Raw genomic sequence first — 19,905 nt, forward strand, 5'->3', positions numbered from 1 at the left:
AACTGAAAAAATAAGATTCAAATTCCTAAAGTCTGTAGGACTTTTAAAGAAGACTGAAATTCAATCCTTCATAAACTCTTCCAAAAGACACAAGAGACAGGAACTTTCTAACTCATTCTTTGGGACCAGTATTACCTTAATAACAAAACCAGACAAAGATATCACAGTGAAGGAAACCACTGATCAATATCACTTATGAATAGAGACACAAAAATCCTCAACAGACTATTAGGAAATTGAATCTAGCAGTATATTATAAGGATTATACATATGATAAAATGGGATTTATTCCCAGGAATTCAAGGTTAATTTAACATATGAAAATTAATCAGTGTAATACAGTATATCAGTAGAATAGAGGACAAAAACCACATGATGATCTCAACTAATGCAAAAAAGCCTTAAAGCCTTTGGTGGTAATCTAGTACTCATTTGTGATAAAAATACTCAACAAACTAAGAATAGAAGGACATGTCCTCAAGTTGGTAAATAACATCTATAAAAAATTCACAGCTAAAAATCATGCTTAATTGGGAAAGACTGAGAGCTTTTCCCCCAAGATCAGGAATAAGATGAGCACATCTGTTCTTGCCATGCTTCTACTCAACATCATATGGAGGTTCTGAGTAGGCAGTTAGGCAGTGAAAAGTTTAAAATATCCAAATTGGTAAGGAACAGATAAAAGTGTCTCTGTTTGCAAATGGCATAATCTTATATATTTAAAACCTTAAGGAATCCACCAAAAATTATTGGTTAACAAGTTCAGCAGTATCTAGGATATAAGGTCAGTATATAAAATGTCAGTTATGTTTTTATTATACTAGTAATGAACAATATTAAGAGGAAATTAATAAAACATCCTCTTATAACAGCATTGAAGAAGAATAAAATATTTAGTAACAAACTTACCAAAAAGTAAGACATATACACCAAACTACAAAACATCATTGAAAGAAATTAAAGAAGATCTAAATAAATGGGAAGATTTCCAATGTTTATAAATTGGAAGTCTTAATATTGTTCTGATGGCAGTGTTTCCCACACTAATCAACAAATGTGGTGCAGTCTCTCTCACCACTGCCTGTTTTTGCAGAGATAGACAAAATTCATCCTAAAATTCATGTGGAAATGCAGAGAAACCAGATTAGCCAAATCATTCTTGAAAATGGAGAACAAAATTGGAGTCCTCACACTTCCTCAAAACCTACAAAACAGCTGTCAGTGTGGTATCAAGACAGTGAGTGTGGTATTGGTATGAGAATGAACTGATAGATTAATAAAGAGAATTGAGATTCCTTGTTTATAGTCAGTTGATTTTTAGCAAGGGTGCCAAGGTCATTCAGGAAGGATAGAATAATCTTTTCAACAAATAGGGCTGGGGCAATTAATATCCATGTGCCAAAGAATGAAGTTAGAAATAGGAACTTCCTACCACTTATAAAAATGAACTCAAATACATCATAGACCTAAATTTAAGAGCTAAAACTCTAAGACTGTTAGAAGAATATTGGCTCTGGAAGTCATTGGCTTTGGTGTCATTTTAGATATGACATCAAAAGCATAAGCAGCCAAAGAAAAAAACGTAAATTAGAGTTATGCAAAAACTAAAACTTTAATTCAAAGGATTCTATCAAAAAAATTAAAAGACACTCCACAGAAATGGGAGAAAATATTTTCAAATCATTTATCTGATAAAGGACCAATATCCAAAAAACTCTAGAACTGTTTTGACTCAACAGTAGAAAGGCAGTTTTAAAATGAACAGTTTTTAAAATGTCAAATAGATGTTTCTCTAAAGATAATACAAGTAGCCCACAAGCACATGATAAGATGCTCAGCATCATTCATCCATTAAGGAAATGCAAATCAAAACCACAGTGAAATGCCACTTAACACCCACAAGAATAGTTGAAAAACACAGTGGAAATTCCTAGCGGTCTAGTTATTAGAACTCCAAGCTGTCTGTGCTGAGGGCTCGGGTTCAGTCACTGGTTAGGGAAGAAAATTCCACAAGCCACACATGGTGGGGAAAAATCCAAATAAAAAAGCCAGAAACAGTAATGAGTTGGTGAAGTGGTGGAGAGACTGGACTCTTTATACACTGCTGGTGGGAATGGACAATGATCTAGCTGCAATAGGAAAGAGTTTGATAGTTCCTGAAAAAGTTAAACATAGTATTTACCATGTGACCCACTCTTAGATATGTACCCAAGATAATTTAAAATGTGTCCAAACTTGTGTGCAAATACTTACAATAGCCAAGAAATGGAAATACCCTGTATCTCTGTTGTTACTGTTGTTTAGTCACTAAGTTGTGTCCCATTCATTGTGACCCCATAGCCCACCAGGCTCCTCTGTCCATGGGATTTCCCAAGCAAGAATACTGGAGTGGGTTGCCATTTCCTTCTCCAGGGGATTTTCGCAATGCAGGGATCAAACCTGAGTCTCCTGTATTGGCAAGTGGATTCTTTACCACTGAGCAACCAGGGAATCCCCAACCTGTATCTCTGTCAGTTGATAAATAGATACAATGTGGTATATCCATAAAGTAGAATATTATTCAGTCTTAAAAGGAAATGAAGTATTGACAAATGCTCTAACATGAATGAACCTTGAAAACATGCTAAGTGAAAAAAGCCAGGTATATATGATTCCATTTATATGAAATCCCAAAATAGGAAAATCCATAGCGACAGAAAGTAGATTAGTGATTGCCAGTGGCTGGGAAAAATGTAAAGTGACTGTAAATAGATACAGAATTTCTTTTGCAGATGATGAAAATGTTTTGGAATTAATGGTAATGATTGTATAGCTTTATGAATATATCAAAACTCAGAATTGCATACTTTAAAAGTGAATTTTATAGTATGTGAATTATATCCTAGTTTTAAAATATTTGAATTCTTAGGGATCTGTTAATATGCTCTTGATTTTTACTTTTTAGGCAATATAGTAATTCTGGCGGTCTTTAACCTTTAAATAGGTTTTTCTAAATTATCCTTTCTAGAATGAGGTTAGAATTACTGATAAAAGTGAAAGGATATTTTCTGAACTTATTTACTTAGACCATTTAAAAACCTGCTCTATAAATACATTTTTTAAATAAAAATAGTAACTTCATACACTGGTGAAGTTAAAGTGTGATATTGTTATTTAAAATATAAGAAATGAACCTGTCATCCTGTATATGGTTTTCATGTCTTGCTCTAGAAAGTCCATACTTCGGTACTGAAACATTGTAGTATCATTATTACAGGAGAACCGATTCCCCCTCGGACCTTGACTGAAGCTGGCACAATGGCTCTTTGCTACAGTGCTGCTTGGGACGCTCGAGTTATCACTAGTGCTTGGTGGGTGTACCATCATCAGGTAATAAGGGCTGTGGTCCTGTTTCTTAATTTAGTGAGAATGGTAACTGTTCCAAATTTTGAGGGTATGGAATTGAACAAGGCAGATAAAGTACCTTGTGATGGAGTTGACATTTTGATATTGAAGAAAAATATATAGTGGCAGGTAACAAAGTTTTTTTAAAGCATAGTAAGGGGATAGTGATATAGGCTACCATTTTGAATATAGTGTCAGGGAGAGCCTTTCTGGAAGGGTAAGATTTGAGCAGAGACTTAGAGCAATCCATGCAGTTATATGGGATAGACTGTTCCAGTTATTACTGGCACACTGACCTAAAAGGTCTTTCACCTGTTCATCTTTGTTGAAATTTTCTGAATTCTCTTTGGCTTTTCCTGTAAAGTAGGTTATCAGTGGTGGGTGGGTGTTTTTTTTTTTTTTTTTCCTCCTATACCCTTGGTTTTAGTAATTGCCATTTTTTTGTGGTTAATGCTATTTTCTTGATGGTACTTCATTCTATATATGATTTCACATTGCTTTTCAAAGTCTTAAAGTTATACAGCAAGATTTAAAAAGTTCAATACCATTATTCTCCCTTAGATTTAGTTTCATTTTATATTTGTTTATATTTGTTTTCTGCTGTGCTGTGATACTGTGTTCTTAGGAAATTAATATTACTTCTGGGGTTATTTTTTCTGCCTTTTGTACAGTGTAATAAAAATGGCTTTAATTCTTTTATGAATAGATTTTTTTAGTGTGCTTTTAATCCCTTGCATACCTATTACTAGTAAAGATACTCTCAGGTTTGCTCGTTTCACAGATGTGTAAAATTTTTTTTAGTTGTGGAATTATATTGCTCACTTCCTATTTTGCCAAGTTAGAATATATTTTTAAAAATAAGCTATTATCCTTATTTACTAAAATGAAAAGTTATTTTATTACCCCCCCCCAATAAATAAGATGAAAGATTATTTCATCCGCCCCCCCCCCCCAACCGGCCACGAAAAAAATCATCTCAGGAAAGGATTTAATGTAATAAATAGTTAATATAATATAGTTTTATACCTTTATGTTAAGCTTGGTCCATGGTATTTGACGATGATTGATGTAGTATATCCTTCGTTATTTCTTCTCTTTGTTACCGACAAAGTTACACCTATCTTTGAAGAGATATTTATCCTTTCAGTGTTAAGAATTTTCGCTAAATTATAAACTTTTCAGGACATACTGCTGTTTGCTTTAATATGGCTTTACTTTCTCAGGTGAACATTTTAAAAATGTGTTTAAGACAAGAGTATAATGTATCATTGTGTTTCTCAGGTTTCTAAAACAGCACCAACTGGGGAATATTTGACCACAGGAAGCTTCATGATAAGAGGTAATGACTTGTCAGTGGATTGTGGAGACAGGTTTGAAGACCATCTGCTAACATTCTCAGAACAGAAACTAATAATTCTGATTTCATATATGAAGTATGTTATTAAATAAGGAAGATTTTACTGTGGTTTGGCAAATTTAGCATTTGACATGCTCATGCCATATATATTTTTATTAATGACAATGTCCTTTCACATAGTTTATGTTTATAAGGGTAAGAAAGTAAATAGCATGACCTTTTTTCTAAAAATAGATTATTCAGGATCTGACTAACCCAGAAGATGAGAGCAAGCATTCCTATTTTTTCTTTCTTAATTCTTATTCCTATACATAATGCCAAAGTCTGTTAATGGAAAATGTTGCTTGATGACAGCAAAAAAAAAAAAAGAACACATTTGACTACTGTATCAGATACCTTATAAGCATAAAATGCAGAAAATGGATTTTTTAAAAATGTACATTATCTTTGCAGGAAAAAAGAATTTCCTTCCTCCTTCACATCTAATGATGGGGTTTAGCTTCCTCTTTAAGGTATTCATCTTTTTTTTTTTTCCCTGATTTTTACTAGTCTTACCTAACGTTCCACCAATGAAAAGAACTGTTTCTGTAGGTAGATGAGTCTTGTGTTTGGAGACATCGGGGTGAACGAAAAGTCAGAGTGCAGGATGAAGACATGGAGACACTGGCAAGTTGTACAAGTGAACTCATATCAGAAGAAATGGAACAACTAGGTAGTATACAGATTTTAATAAAGTAGCTTATAATGTTTTCCATTGTCTAGTTTTGCTTCTGAATTTTTAGAAGATCATCTCTTTTGGGATAATTAAAATTTCAAAAATACCAGCTTGTTATCAACCTTATTGAATTTTCGTTTTTGAAATGTTCAGTATACTTGTAGTGAATTATAAAGTGTTTAATTGAATCCATAACCAATACTTGAATGTATGTTTATATTGTAAAACTTCAATATTTAATGCATACATGTATGCTAGGTCGCTTCAGTGTGTCCAACTCTTGGCAGCCCTGTAAACTGTAGCCTGCCAGGATCTCCTGTCCATGGGATTCTCCAGGCAGGAATACTGGAGTGGGTTGCTGTGGTCTTCTCCAGGGGATCTTCCCGACCCAGGGTTCAAACCCAGGTCTCTAAGGTCTCCTGCGTTGACAGGCGAGTTCTTTACCACTAGTGCCACCTGGGAAGCCCAGTATTAATGAGTAATAATACATAAATGTGTTTATCAGAGATAGACTCAGGTATATATAAATAAGTATTTACTTTTGGATTTAGGATTTAGAAACAATACAAAGATGAGTTATGATACATGCAGTTTCTTATGAGAATTTACCTTGATTTAATAATATATTTGCTTCAAGTAGAGAGCAGCTATGGTTGCTGGAATAAATTCACCTGCCTACCTAAAGGAACTAGGGAATATATGCCCTCGAAATTATTTTTACATATTCTACAGTCATTGCTTTTTAAGAATATCTCATTGTTTCACTTAACAACTACTGTTGTATATGATTCTGTTTTATTTAATTTTCACCATGTTCCTGACATGAATACTTTATTTACATTATTTTTTATTGAATTCTCACAACCATCCTTGGTTGGTGGCATCTCCTTTTTATAGGTGAGGTTCCTGGAGAAGATGCAGGAAACACAGGTTCGATCCTTGGTTCAGGAAGATCCCCTGGAGGAGGGCATGGCAACCCACTCCAGTATTCTTGCCTGGAGAATCCATGGACAGAGGAGCCTTGTGGCCCTCAGATCATAGGGTTGCAAAGAATTGGATGTGACTGAAGCAACTGAGCGCACACACATGCACAACTGGACCATATTATTACCACTAGATGGTGTTCCTTTTGCAAAAGTGTGAACAGTTGGCTGTGTGCCAGCTACATAACTTGTTTTATTTCATTTCAGTTCTCATGTGCAAATTATGATAAAATTGGCAGAATTTCTGTAACTGCTTCTATTTTTCTCATTTTGGAAATAACAAAGACAAGATACAGTTTTCATTGCAGAAATGATTGCAGTGTCTAAAAAATTTATTGTGGTATAGGATCTTGGAGATCCTTTATTCCAGTCAATTCCTGATACAGAGTATCCTTTTATCTAAGTCAGTGTAACCTTTGGGGAGGATCCAGTATTTTTCTGGTGATGTTTTGGAGAAGGAGGGAGTGAATAGAATATTTTTATGAAGTTTTCAAGGAAATCATCTAACTTGGTTGTGATGATAGCACTCTGACTTTCCTTATTGTAATTTAGCAGATGGGGGTGAAAGTAGCAGTGAAGAAGAAAAAGACGAATTACATGAAACTCCTGTGGAAGTGGAGCTCGTGACTCAGGTTGACCAAGAGGATATTACTATTCAGAGTGGTGGCAATGAAGTAAATGAACTAATTCAGGAAGAAAGCTCTGAAGATGAAGGAGAATCTGAGGGGGTGGTAAAAGATCAGGAACCTGTTGGTGAAATGAAGGATGAAGGAGGAGAGACATTAAATTATCCTGATACTTCCATCGACTTGTCCCACCTTCAGTCCCAAAGGTAATTTCAAAGCCATAATTTTCAGTCTTATTTTGTAAGCTGGGAATGATGACCTTATAAAAATAATGCCAAGGTTGACTTCAGTGCTTTTATCCTCCATTGTCCTATGATCTTACTGTCTGTTCACCATTTGATAAGGGGGTAGAACTCTCTTAAATTCTCAGGACCCAGGGTAGAAAAATACAGTAAATATGAAAGTTGCCAAACTAGATGAAAATAGAGACAATGTTTATAAATTCTAATAATAAAAAGGCAATTACACTTTTTTTTTAAAAGGGTGTCTTAAGTCTTTAGTGTCTCACAGATTACTAAGTAAACAACACCATAGCTATAAAAACTTTATTAAGTAGTTAAGAAAGGCTTAGGAGTCAGACCAGTATTGAGTCTTAAAGTGGGTCCTTGGGCAAGTGACTGAGTCTAAGCTTCAGTTTCCTTCTTGGTGAAGACAGAATGGTACCACCCTTCATAGGGTTTTTGTGAAGTTTATATGCATGTAAAGCATCTCGTAGTGCCTGGCATATTATAGGTGTCCAAGACATGTCAGCTATTTAAGAATATAAAGTGAGACAATGAGCAGTTTTTTTTTAGGATGAGCAATTTGATTATACTTTTTCTCATTTTGCCAAATTTGAAAAGGTATAGCATTGCCAATAATTAATTAGGAGAGTGATATGGGAATGTTTGGGGTCTTTGTAAGTGAATGCCTGTAAAGGCTTGTGGACTCCTCTTTCTGTTTGTTTCCATAGGTCCCTCCAGAAATTGTCTTCAAAAGAGGAATCTTCTAATATGGTAACATTTTTCTTCAAAGTATTTTGAAGAACATCATGTCATTCTCAATAAATAATAATTTTCTATTTCTTAATTTTGGCTTTTGAAAAATTAACAGCAGTGATGTTATTGTTTGTATTTGCTTGTGTTTTTCTCTTAATTTTAATAGAGTGACAGTAAATTGCAGAGCCGAAGGCATTTGTCAGCCAAGGAAAGAAGGTAAATATACTTGTGTTATTTAACTGAAAAGCATCTATTTTTTATAATTGACAGTTTGGTTATGACAGATTGCTTGGCTGTTATAAAGATCTCATTAAAATTACCAAGATTTAGCACAAATTTTGTGTTGTTTTTTACATTCAGCTCTAATAGGTTTTTCTCTTTTAAGGGCCTAGTCTGCCACTGTAATCAGATAGGTCAAGTAACACAAAACAGACCTTCTATTACATGAATATGTACGGAAATAATTGCAGTATATTAAATAGGCTGATTCTATGATACTATTGACAGAAGTGAAGAGGAATACAGGCATACCACATTTTATTGTGCTTTGCAGATTTTTAATTTTTTTTAACATATTGAAGGTTTATGGTAACTCTGTGTGGAGCAAATCTATTGCCATCGTTTTTCCAACGTCATTTGTTTACTTCATGTCTCTGATCATATTTTGATAATTCTTGCAATGTTTCAAGCTTTTTATTATTAATTGCTCAGGTGATCTGTGATCAGTGAACTTTGTTTCTATTATAAAGCGATTATGAGGCACTGAAAGCTCAGGTGGTGGTATTTTTTTTTACCAATGAAGTATTGATTAAGGTATATAATTGCTTTTTAAAGGCATATTGCTTTGCACACTTGATAGACAACAGGGTAGTGTAAGCATAAATTTATCTGCACTGGGAAAGCAAGAAATTCATGACTTGCTTTACTGCAGTAGTCACTTTACTGCAATGGTCTGGAACAGAAATTGTAATATTTCTGAGGCATGCCTGCACTGAAATTAGGCAATTTTTATGTAAGAGGAAGACTTGGGGGTTTCTTCCCCTGTCTTTTTTTTTTTTCCCCTTTAATATAATAGGGCTTAGATGGCAAACAGCAAAAGATAAAGAGTGAAAGGACAACCAAGACAACTACTGCAGGGTGAAAAAGACTACAACTGGTAAAGCACTCCAGAAAGAGGCCCTAGGTTGGAATGGACAATAAACCCTTCTGTTTGATAATCTTTACAAATTATAGAAAACTGAGTGCTGGTATTTATGAGTATGGTATCATGCTAGATATTATGATAGTATGCAAAGAGGGAAAATAGAAAGTTTGTGCCTTCAAGAAGCTTTTGAGTCCTGGATTCAAGAAATAGCCATAAGTCTGTAAATAGTGTTATCTGAAAAGTGATATTGTATTTCAGGAATAAGAATTTTTTGTGCATTGGAGTGTTTTGGGAAATACCATCAGAAGTTTTTACCTTGAAGATATAGTTGCATCTTAGATAATACAAGTTAAGGTCAGAAACTTCAAGGAGAATTAGTATGATCAAAGACAGGGAAGTGGTAGGTATTTGGAAGTAATGTTGAGAGTGCTTTGGGGAAATGGATAAGTAGATTGAGGTGGAAGGAACAAAATGTTCATGTTTGTGAATTGATAGTGAAATTGAATCAAAAGTGGAGAACCTAGAATAACAAGCTAAGTGTTTTAGACTTATCTTAAAAGTGATGTGAGGAGGACTTTGGGGAGATTTTGAATGGGAATGTGACATAGGTAAACAATAATGGAGAATTAATGTAGAAGTTCATGTAGAACAGATTATGGGGGAAATATGGAGGAAGTCTGGGTGGTAAGTGATAAGGACTTGGACTAGAGCAGTGGCATTGGGAATGTGATTGCACAGTAATAGGATTTTCCTTTCCTCTTTATTTTCTAAGATCCATTTATTCCACTAACAGACCCACAAATGTTTTACTGAATATTTAACATCTGCCAAGGCCATGGTGATACAAAGACTACAAATTCCTTTGCCTGGCCATCAAGGTGTTGAGGGATTGAATGTGGCTACTGAATCAGGATAAGTCAAGTATGACAGTGTGTTAAGCCTCGATGCCAGGAAGAATCATAAATGCATGAAAGAAAATTTTTTAGCTTTTTCTTAAGTGATGACTTACACTCCATTTATACTGTAGCCTGGTGATAAGTTAAGCAGAAGGCATGACCTCATACATGTTCCCTTCTGCATGTCATTTTTTTAGGGTATTGATTTGAAATTCTAAGATTAAGATATTTTCCATTTCATTCATATTTAGGGAAATGAAGAAAAAGAAGCTTCCAAATGACTCAGGGGATTTAGAAATGACAGAAGGAAAGGACAAAGAAAAAGAAAATGCTCTACACATTGAAACTCCTCAGAACACAAGCAAAAATGTCCCGGTTGTTCAGCCAATGAAACGAGGACAAAAGGTAATATTTAGCACTATATGATTCACAAGTGAAGTTGTGAGGTTCCTTTTGTAAGGTTTAAGTGAAACGGAATAATCTTTTGTGACTTCCTTTGAAAATTAGTTGAAAAGATAGTGTTAAGGAGCATAGAGATCACTTTCTGTTCTTTTAAGATCATCTATACAGAAACTCTCAAGTTATGTAGAAGAGGAATAGGAGATTGATTTATTTGCCAGGGACACTCAGCTAAAAACTGGCAGTGCTGATCTGATAATTTAACTTAGTAGTTCCTTTTTCAATTATTAATGCAATTTTGGGTGAAGTGAGCTCGCTCAGTTGTGTCCAACTCTTTGCTACCCCATGGACTGTAGCCCACCAGGCTCTTCCATCCATGGGATTCTCCAGGCAAGGATACTGGAGTGGGTTGCCATTTCCTTCTCCAGGGGAACTTCCCGACCCAGGGATCGAACCCGGGTCTCCCGCATTGCATGCAGGCACTTTATCCTCTGAGCCACTGGGAAGCCCCAATTTTGGTTACAGTTCTTGACTATTTTATGAAAGTAGGGGATGAAGAAAGAGGAGGTAGTGGATGTAGACTATACTTTAAAAAATGTAGCTGTGTAGAGATTGTGAACTGATGTATAGGTGTATCTTTAAGAAAATAAAATTCCTTAAAAAAATTTTTTTTTTAATTTGGTTTTCTGCTGTGGAGTTTATTTTTGGTTGTGCTGGGTCTTCACTGCTGCTTGGGCTTTTCTCAAGTTGAGGCAAGCAGGGGCTACTCTCTAGTTGCAGTGCACAGACTTCTCATTTCAGTGGCTACTCTTGTAGAGCACAGGCTCTAGGCATGCAAGCTTCACGAGCTGTGGTACATGGACTCAGTTCAGTTCCTGGACCAGGGATGAAAGGGGAAAAAAAATCAATTCTCCCTGTATTACTATGTAAATTCAACATGAAGTCATTCAAAAAAGGATTGAGATTTTTAATTAACATTTGAAAGTTTGTTTGAAAGAATACGTACCAGAGAATAGTTGAGGGAAAGAAGAAGGATGATCTCCCTTGAAAAAGAAGAAGGATGGATCTCCCTTCAGTTCAATTCAGTCGTTCAGTCGTGTCCGACTCTTTGCGACCCCATGAATCGCAGCACGCCAGGCCCCCCTGTCCATCACCAACTCCCGGAGTTCACTCAGACTCACATCCATCGAGTCAGTGATGCCATCCAGCCATCTCATCCTGGGTCGTCCCCTTCTCCTCCTGCCGCCAATCCCTCTCAGCATCAGAGTCTTTTCCAATGAGTCAGCTCTTCGCATGAGGTGGCCAAAGTACTGGAGTTTCAGCTTCAGCATCATTCCCTCCAAAGAAATCCCAGGGCTGATCTCCTTCAGAATGGACTGGTTGGATCTCCTTGCAGTCCAAGGGATTCTCAAGTCTTCTCCAACACCACAGTTCAAAAGCATCAATTCTTCAGTGCTCAGCCTTCTTCACATTCCAACTCTCACATCCATACATGACTACTGGAAAAACCATAGCCTTGACTAGACGGACCTTAGTCGGCAAAGTAATGTCTGCTTTTGAATGTGCTGTCTAGGTTGGCCATAACTTTTCTTCCAAGGAGTAAGCGTCTTTTAATTTCCTGGCTGCAGTCACCATCTGCAGTGATTTTGGAGCCCAAAAAATCTCCCTACTAGGTAATAAGACATTTACTGTTAGACTTTCTAAAACAGAATGGTATTAATGAATGGCCAGATAGAAAAGTGAAGCAGAATAAAATCTAGACACAGAATGATAAATTTTAAAGGGTATGAAGCATTCAAAATTAGTGGCTAGTCATGTTTTAAAAAATACTGAAGTTAATATCTGGTGGAGAAAAGAACCATCAATGTAATTGAAAGAAAGGGCAAATTGCAGGGTAGGGGGTAGATCAGAGAAATGTTTATGTGAACAAAGGGAATTTTTTCACCCATCAAATTAATAGATAATGTGTATTCAGTCATTCAGTACAAGTTTGAATATATACCCGTGGGACTTCCAATCAAGAATCCTAACAGTGCGTTTACCCTCTGACTCAGCAATTCTTATTTTTAGTCATTTATCTTAAAAAAAGTCGTATGTATGCACTAAGGGTATTCCTCCAGTTGATAGTATTAAGCAGTCTTACTGAGTACTTATCATTTCATCTACAGATGAAGGAGAAGGCAATGGCATCCCACTCCAGTACTCTTGCCTGGAAAATCCCATGGACAGAGGAGCCTGGTGGGCTGCAGTCCATGGGGTTGCACAGAGTCGGACACAACTGAGCGACTTTACTTTCACTTTTCACTTTCATGCATTGGAGAAGAAAATGGCAACCCACTCCAGTGTTCTTGCCTGGAGAATCTCAGGGACAGTGGAGCCTGGGGGGCTGCTGTCTATGGGGTCGCACAGAGTCGGACACGACTGAAGTGACTTAGCAACAGTAGCAGCAGCTATAGATGAAATTTAGGCAGTCTGCAAATAATGGCTTTGCTTTTCTTTCTCATGTTTCTTGTACTGACTCAGACATCAGTACAGTGTAGCATAAAAGTAAGAATAGCATGCCTCTTTGTTATAGTAATACAGTAAAGGGACTAACTCTAAGATTTTTAACATTGTAGTATGTTTCTTATGGGTTGTTGGTAGATATCCTTTTCAAAGGGCTAGTTTTAATAATCATGAGTTCAATTTTATTGAATGCTTTTTCTGCATCTATTTTTCGCCCTCAATGAGTTCATGTGGTGTAAATTACATAATAAAACCCCCTAATACTGTCCTTGCCTGTTTGGGTATCTAGGTGATACTAGCTTCATTAAGTAAGTTTGGTACTTTTCCTTTTAGATGCTCTCTAGTACTTTGTATTGGAGAAGGCAATGGGACCCCACTCCAGTACTCTCGCCTGGAAAATCCCATGGACGGGGAGCCTGGTGGGCTGCCGTCTATGGGGTCACACAGTCTGACACGACTGAAGTGACTTAGCAGCAGCAGCAGTACTTTGTATAAATGGAGATCATTTGTTCCTTGAAATTTTTTTTTAGCGATTGGGCCTGATGTTTAGGGATATCTGGCTTCCCTGGTGGCTCAGATGGTAAAGAATCTGCATATAATGCAGGAGACCTGAGTTCCATCCCTGGGTTGGGAAGATCCTCTGGAGAAGGAAACGGCAGTCCACTCCTGTATTCTTGCCTGGAGAATTCCATGGACAAGGAGCCTGGCTGGCTACAGTCCATGGGGTCACAAAAGAGTTGGACACAACTGAGCAAGTAACACTTTCAGGGTAGGTTTTGAAGTACTTAATAAATTTCTTTAGTGATCATAACTCCATTCAGGTTTTTTTTTTCCAAAGTTGGTTTCCCTAAGTTATATTTTGCCAAGAAACTATTCTTTTAGTTGAGTTTTCCATTTCTTGGTTCAGTTTATTGGTAACAGTGTTCATTTTATTCTCAAGTTTTCCTTTTTTTTTTCGTGGTGTAATGTACATATAGTGGGCTTCCTGGGTGGCTCAGTGGTAAAGAATCTGCCTGTCTGTGCAGGAGACACAGTGGACCCAGGTTTGATCCCTGGGTTGGGAAGAGCCCTTGGAGGAAATGGCAACCCACTCCAGTATTCTTGCCTGGAAAAATTGTATGGATAGAGGAGTCTGGCAGGCTGCAGTCCATGGGGTCTCCAAGAGTCAGACATGATTCAGTACACATGCTACATATATATAGTAATATGCAGATATTTTGCTTTTAGCTCAGTTTTTATATGCACGTGTATCTGTGAAACCAACACCCAGAACACCACCCTTGAATGTTTGTATTACTCCAGAAAGCTCACTCTTGCCCCTTTCTAAATAGTATTCCCACCAGAGGAAAACATGTCTTAATCACAATAGATTATTTTGCCTGTTTTTGAACTTTATGTAGAAAAGCAGTCATCCTTTATACGTTCCTGTCTTACGTCTTTCACTCAACCTTGTGAATCATCCATGTTGCTGTAACAGTTCATTTGCATTGCTAAATAGCGTCTGCCAGTTTCTGTCTACTATATTGTTCGTCATTGAAGACCTGTATCTTTGAGATTCACAAATATGCATTTCTGTCCTGTATAGCTACGAGTGGAAATGCTGGGTTACAGCGCACATGTTGTGTTTGGCTTAGTAGGTATTATCAGTTTTTCAGGGTACTTGTACCAATTTGCCACCAAGCTGTGTATCCAAGTTCCAGTTGCTTTACGTCGTCACTTTCATTTGGTATTGTTGGGGTTTTTCAAGTCATTCAAGTGTGTATATACTGAAATCTTAATTTAGCTTTTAAAAGTTGGGTTGTCCAACTTTCTCACTGATTATAGGAGTTCTCTGAAATCCTAAATACATGTCTTTTCTTGGTTATCTGTACTACAAATATCTTTCATGTTTTGAGACTTGCTTTTTCACTTCTGTAGTAGTTTTTTGATGAGCAGCATTTGTCAATTTTAATGAAGTCTGATTTGTCAATCTTATATAGTGTTTTTTGTGTGTCTTATTAAATATTTACGATTTTATAAATTTGTTATTTGGGTCCTAGCTAAGACTAGTCAAGATGAAAGCCTTTGGAGGTGAAGCCTGTATGTCTATGGTTTTAAAAACTGGTTGAGTGATTTGGATGTGTACCCAGAGTAAAGAATCAATAGTTTAATTGATGAAATCCAAGGTATTAAGAGTCTCTGCAGTAAATACCCAGCTAAACTTTGCTGTACCGTTTCCTGTTCTTATGTGTATCCTGATGGCAACCATGTGTGATGACTAGCTGTTACTACTCTGTTCTGTCTTTACATTATAATCTTGCCTTTCCTGTATTCCCAGATGCAGTGAATCTTTCAGTTCTGCTTTATTTCTTCCTTTCAGTTCTTGCTCAAGCTTAAAAAAAAGTCTCCTTTCTCTAAATTATCTTAGATATAAACTTGTTTGCATTTAGAATATTTTGCATTAATTTACTCTTATTCTGTGTATCTTCTTTTTCCACAAGATGGTCAATTGTTTGAGGGTGAGGACTATGGTTTATCCATCTTCAAAGACTCCATATTGTTTGTTAAAGTGGTGCCTTACTGAATAAGCATTTTGACAGAATTAAAGACGTGCCTTTTCTTTATATACATGTCTTAACATTTTCTTACTGCTAAATTTTTCCAACCAAAAATTTTTTTCTTTTGTAGAGTAAAATGAAAAAAATGAAGGAAAAATACAAGGACCAAGATGAAGAAGAACGTGAGCTCATCATGAAATTGCTGGGAGTAAGTAACATTTAATAATACTTTCGTTTGTTTTTCAAGGGGCATCCAGACCACTGCCTATCATATGCTGTGCATTTAGTACTTGATTAAAGAACTGACAACACTGAAAATACTGTCAACATTAACTGTTTTTCCCTCTATGAAGTCTGCAGGTTCGAACAAAGAAGAAAAAGGGAAAAAGGGAAAGAAAGGCAAAATAAAGGATGAACCAGTGAAGAAACAGCCCCAGAAACCTAGAGGTGGACCAAGAGTCTCAGACAGCATAAAGAAAGAAACTCCATCCCTTGAAGTTACCACTCATGAGTTACAAGACTTGGCTGTAGATGAACCACATGACGACAAGGTTAGGCTACCACATAACATGGGCTTTTGCTTCTTAATTAGGGTGACCAGCATCTCAAGGTTCCCAGGACAGGGGATTTACAGTGCTAAAATAAAACCAGGGTGAGTGGTAACCCTATTCTTAATGGGAAGTTTCCTTAGAAATACAGCCTAAAAGATCTAAATTTTAATTGCCGTATATAAAATTGGCAGTGTTGGTTAGTTCCTAAAAAGTTTATCATAAGCCATTAGAAAATTTTATGGAGAAACTAGATTCTGGTGGAAATTCAGTTAAAACAGATAACTAAGATTATGTTGACCATGAATGAGAAATGAATTTGCACTTTTCTAATTTTTTCTATAGGAATATATACTGTATTACATGATGTCAAATGTGACTACACAGTGTGAAATGTTAACATTTTTCTAGTTAAGATAGTTGCCTCGTTGTTCTATCAGCTGAGTACGAACGTCTGGCCTTAATGTATATCTTCTTGCATGAATATATACAGCCTTTTGAAACTCTGAACAAAGGATTTATTGTTTTATAAATTGGTAAAAAAAATTTTTGTTTCACCTTTATATTTTTATTCATGGCAGTTAAACTTTGGTTGCATTGTGTGCTCCACTTAGTGCAGGTAGTGCTTACAGGGATCCTTAATGTTTTCTTGGTTCCCTGAACAGTGTTGTTTAGTAATATTAAAACTCACTTTGTCTTCAGATTTTTATATTACTTACTCTGTAAAACCTTACACTCAAATATTCGTAACTGTTAAAATATTCATAATCATCAATGGGCTTCCCTGGCAGCTGAGATGGTAAAGAATCTGCCTGTAGTGCAAGGAGACCTAGGTTCAATCCCTGTGTGGGGAAGATCCCCTGGAGAAGGAATGGCAAGCCCTCTCCAGTATTGTCTGGAGAATCCCATGGACAGAGGAGCCTGGTGAGCTGTACAGTCCATGGGGTCGCAAAGGGTCGGACCCAACTGAGTGACTAACACTCTCATTAGCATATATTCTGTGGAAGTTTTTTTAACTTTAGGGCACAACCTTTTTCTCTTTGAATGGCATCGCTTTCTCATATATTAGACACATGTATTAACTTAGTCTATCTTATATTTATCAGTTTTTCTCTTCATAGATTTCAGTGGTATAGAGTTTCAATTTAAGTTACAACTGACTTTTAAATTTTTATATATTTGAAACAGGAAGAACAAGATCTAGACCAGCAGGGAAATGAGGTATGATTTTGTGTTTGGGTTCATACTACAACACTGACTGCAATCCAGGTCCCACAATATCTGGCATACAACTTCTAGCTAAAACTTAAAAAGGCTAAAAAAAAAAAAAAAACAGATTGTAAGCTCTGGAGTAATATGTTCTTGGGTTTGAATCCTAACTCTTACATATAACTACAACCTTGGAAACATTTTTCTTTGTGCCTTAGTTTCCTCATCTGAAAAATCGGGATATAATTGCCTCTACTGGGAGAATTGTGTGAGAACTGAGATAGTATACATAAAGCATTTAGAAAAGTTCATGGCATATAGTAAGCACTGACTGTACCAAGTGTTTTGTCCTAAATCTAAATTTACTCATGTTGTTAGATAAATACAGGCAATCTTCTAGGCAGCCCACAAAATGGGAACTTTAAGAAGCCCTAGAATTTCTCCTTAAGAACAGGCATGAGAGATGACTGTCCTAATCCAGTTTCCTGACTTTGACATCTTTAACATTTGGGGATGGATAATTCTTTTTTGGGGGGAGTTGTCCCATCCTTGGCATCTACCCAATAATAGATGTCAATAATATTGTTTCTGCCCCCAATGGTGATTCAGTTATGACAACCAAAAATGCCTCCCGTTTTCTCCCTTTCTCTTAAATATATCTAAGTGTCATTTTGAAAATCGTCATTAAGCTCTGCTTTATATATAGCCCCAAAGGGTGAAAGATTATATATCAGAAAATGGTAAAATGTATTGATTGTTTTATTAGAATTTTCCTAGTTTAGGGTTGGTATAAATAGCTTTTGTAATTGTTTTTGTTTTCCCTTTTTAGGAAAATCTGTTTGACTCTTTGACAGGGCAGCCACATTCTGAAGATGTACTACTGTTTGCCATTCCAATATGTGCCCCATATACCACCATGACAAACTATAAGTAAGTCATTATGAGTTGATTCAAACAGCTGCCACAACATTGACTTATGAATCATTCTGTAATCTGTTTAGTAACACATGCAATTCCTTTTTAAAGATACAAAGTGAAACTTACTCCTGGAGTTCAGAAAAAGGGAAAAGGTATTTAAAATCTTTTTGTGAATTATGATTTTAAACATTTCTTGACTGAACAGAAGTAGATTCTTCTATTTTCTGCTTACAGCTGCGAAAACAGCCTTGAATAGTTTCATGCATTCCAAAGAAGCAACAGCAAGAGAAAAAGACTTATTCCGCAGTGTAAAGGTAAAGTATTCCTGTAGAAACCTCTAGAGATCGGTGGTACAGTTAAATGTGAGCAGTTATAATTTTTTTATTTTTGGTTTTGCATAGCAGATGGAAGCTGCAGCTATTATTCTGGTAGAAATTGCTGTCTTACTAGAAGCAATATAAAATAAGTAAAATAATTTCAGATGAATATTTTAGAAATGCCATTCTTTTGGCAGTGAAAGACATATAAAGATCATAAAAATGTGATTCTGAAAATATTCAGCTTTTTTTTTTTTTTTTTTTTTTAGGACACGGATTTATCAAGAAACATTCCTGGCAAAGTGAAAGTGTCTGCACCCAATCTTCTGAATGTAAAGAGAAAATAGCTGAAATGAAATTCTAAAATATTTGAGAAGAGTCAGTTTTAGAGTCTTTTGGAAGTTCAGAGATGAAACCATCATGTAACATCGACTTCCGCATTTAAAAGTGAACTAACGTTGCCTTGCTGTATTCGCCAAAATGACTTGGCTTTTTTCCAGTTTTGTAGAGCGGAAACACTATGATAGGATTTCCTAAAATATTTGTGGACAGCAAATGCTACTTGTAAACAACTGCAATTATTCTACATTTTCTTGAAATTTGGAAGGTTAATAGTAAGTATTCATTTCATGTTGTAAAGAAATGGAGTAGTGAAGTGGCTCAACTGGTTGGACTGTTGACTTGGTAGTCTACTGTACATAACATCTAATATATCTGTTACAGGCCAGTCACAAGTTTTGTTTTTCCTGGTGGGGGTTGGAGTGGTTATACATTTAAGTCTTGAGGAAGTAGACTACTTCTGCCTTTACTCATATTAGACCAGATTTTAAATACAATCATTCCCATGACTTGGCTTAAGATAACACCTAGAAGAAATTGGTGTTAATAACTTCCACACATTTATATGATACCTTTACTTTTCATCTTCTTTCTTGTAATCTCATTCAGCTCTGTGCCTTTTTATTTTCCACCTCTAGTAATTATCAGTAGCATGTTACAGAGTATCTTAACCTGTAATATTATAAGTGCACTTTCAGGTTTACCACTAAAGACTCCTGACCCAGCTTTTTTCTTCTGTCTCCTAACAAGGGAGAATAAAGTCATACATTATTTCCATTCTTTATGAGCTGTAAAAGCTGTTAACTTTGAAACAGTTGAACAGGCTGCCTAGAGTCAACATGAGCAACTCCACTTGCCCCGGCCCTTACACCAAAGCACTGGGGTCAAGGACTGGACGGCTGTTGGTCCTTCCAAGGTTTCTTTAACCAGCTTAGTCCTATCAACAACCACTTTATGTAGCCTAGTGTTTTAAATTCAACATAACAGACTACTCAAGAAACAGCTAAAATATTAATATCTTTAAAAAGTAACTTCACCATTTTGATACTGG

At 36.1% G+C, this 19,905-nt stretch overlaps 1 protein-coding gene across 3 annotated transcripts in view; it reads left to right on the forward strand.

Moving 5' to 3' along the window:
• The window catches only part of NEMF (nuclear export mediator factor), a 54,290-nt gene extending 34,656 nt beyond the window's left edge, over positions 1 to 19,634 (forward strand). For 2 of the 3 annotated variants that reach the window (XM_005685629.3, XM_018054373.1), the window contains 15 exons: positions 3,257 to 3,369; positions 4,666 to 4,723; positions 5,195 to 5,253; positions 5,333 to 5,453; positions 6,992 to 7,271; positions 8,018 to 8,060; positions 8,209 to 8,258; positions 10,334 to 10,487; positions 15,654 to 15,731; positions 15,877 to 16,074; positions 17,260 to 17,292; positions 18,110 to 18,210; positions 18,307 to 18,350; positions 18,433 to 18,512; positions 18,785 to 19,634. In XM_005685629.3, coding sequence (XP_005685686.2) covers positions 3,257 to 3,369; positions 4,666 to 4,723; positions 5,195 to 5,253; positions 5,333 to 5,453; positions 6,992 to 7,271; positions 8,018 to 8,060; positions 8,209 to 8,258; positions 10,334 to 10,487; positions 15,654 to 15,731; positions 15,877 to 16,074; positions 17,260 to 17,292; positions 18,110 to 18,210; positions 18,307 to 18,350; positions 18,433 to 18,512; positions 18,785 to 18,862 — 1,490 coding nt within the window. In that variant the 3' untranslated portion in view covers positions 18,863 to 19,634. The remainder of the gene's footprint in view (positions 1 to 3,256; positions 3,370 to 4,665; positions 4,724 to 5,194; positions 5,254 to 5,332; positions 5,454 to 6,991; positions 7,272 to 8,017; positions 8,061 to 8,208; positions 8,259 to 10,333; positions 10,488 to 15,653; positions 15,732 to 15,876; positions 16,075 to 17,259; positions 17,293 to 18,109; positions 18,211 to 18,306; positions 18,351 to 18,432; positions 18,513 to 18,784) is intronic. The other variant, XM_005685630.3, reaches the window with a different exon arrangement.

The sequence above is a fragment of the Capra hircus genome, chromosome 10 (assembly GCF_001704415.2).
Source record: "Capra hircus breed San Clemente chromosome 10, ASM170441v1, whole genome shotgun sequence".
Taxonomy (NCBI): domain Eukaryota; kingdom Metazoa; phylum Chordata; class Mammalia; order Artiodactyla; family Bovidae; genus Capra; species Capra hircus.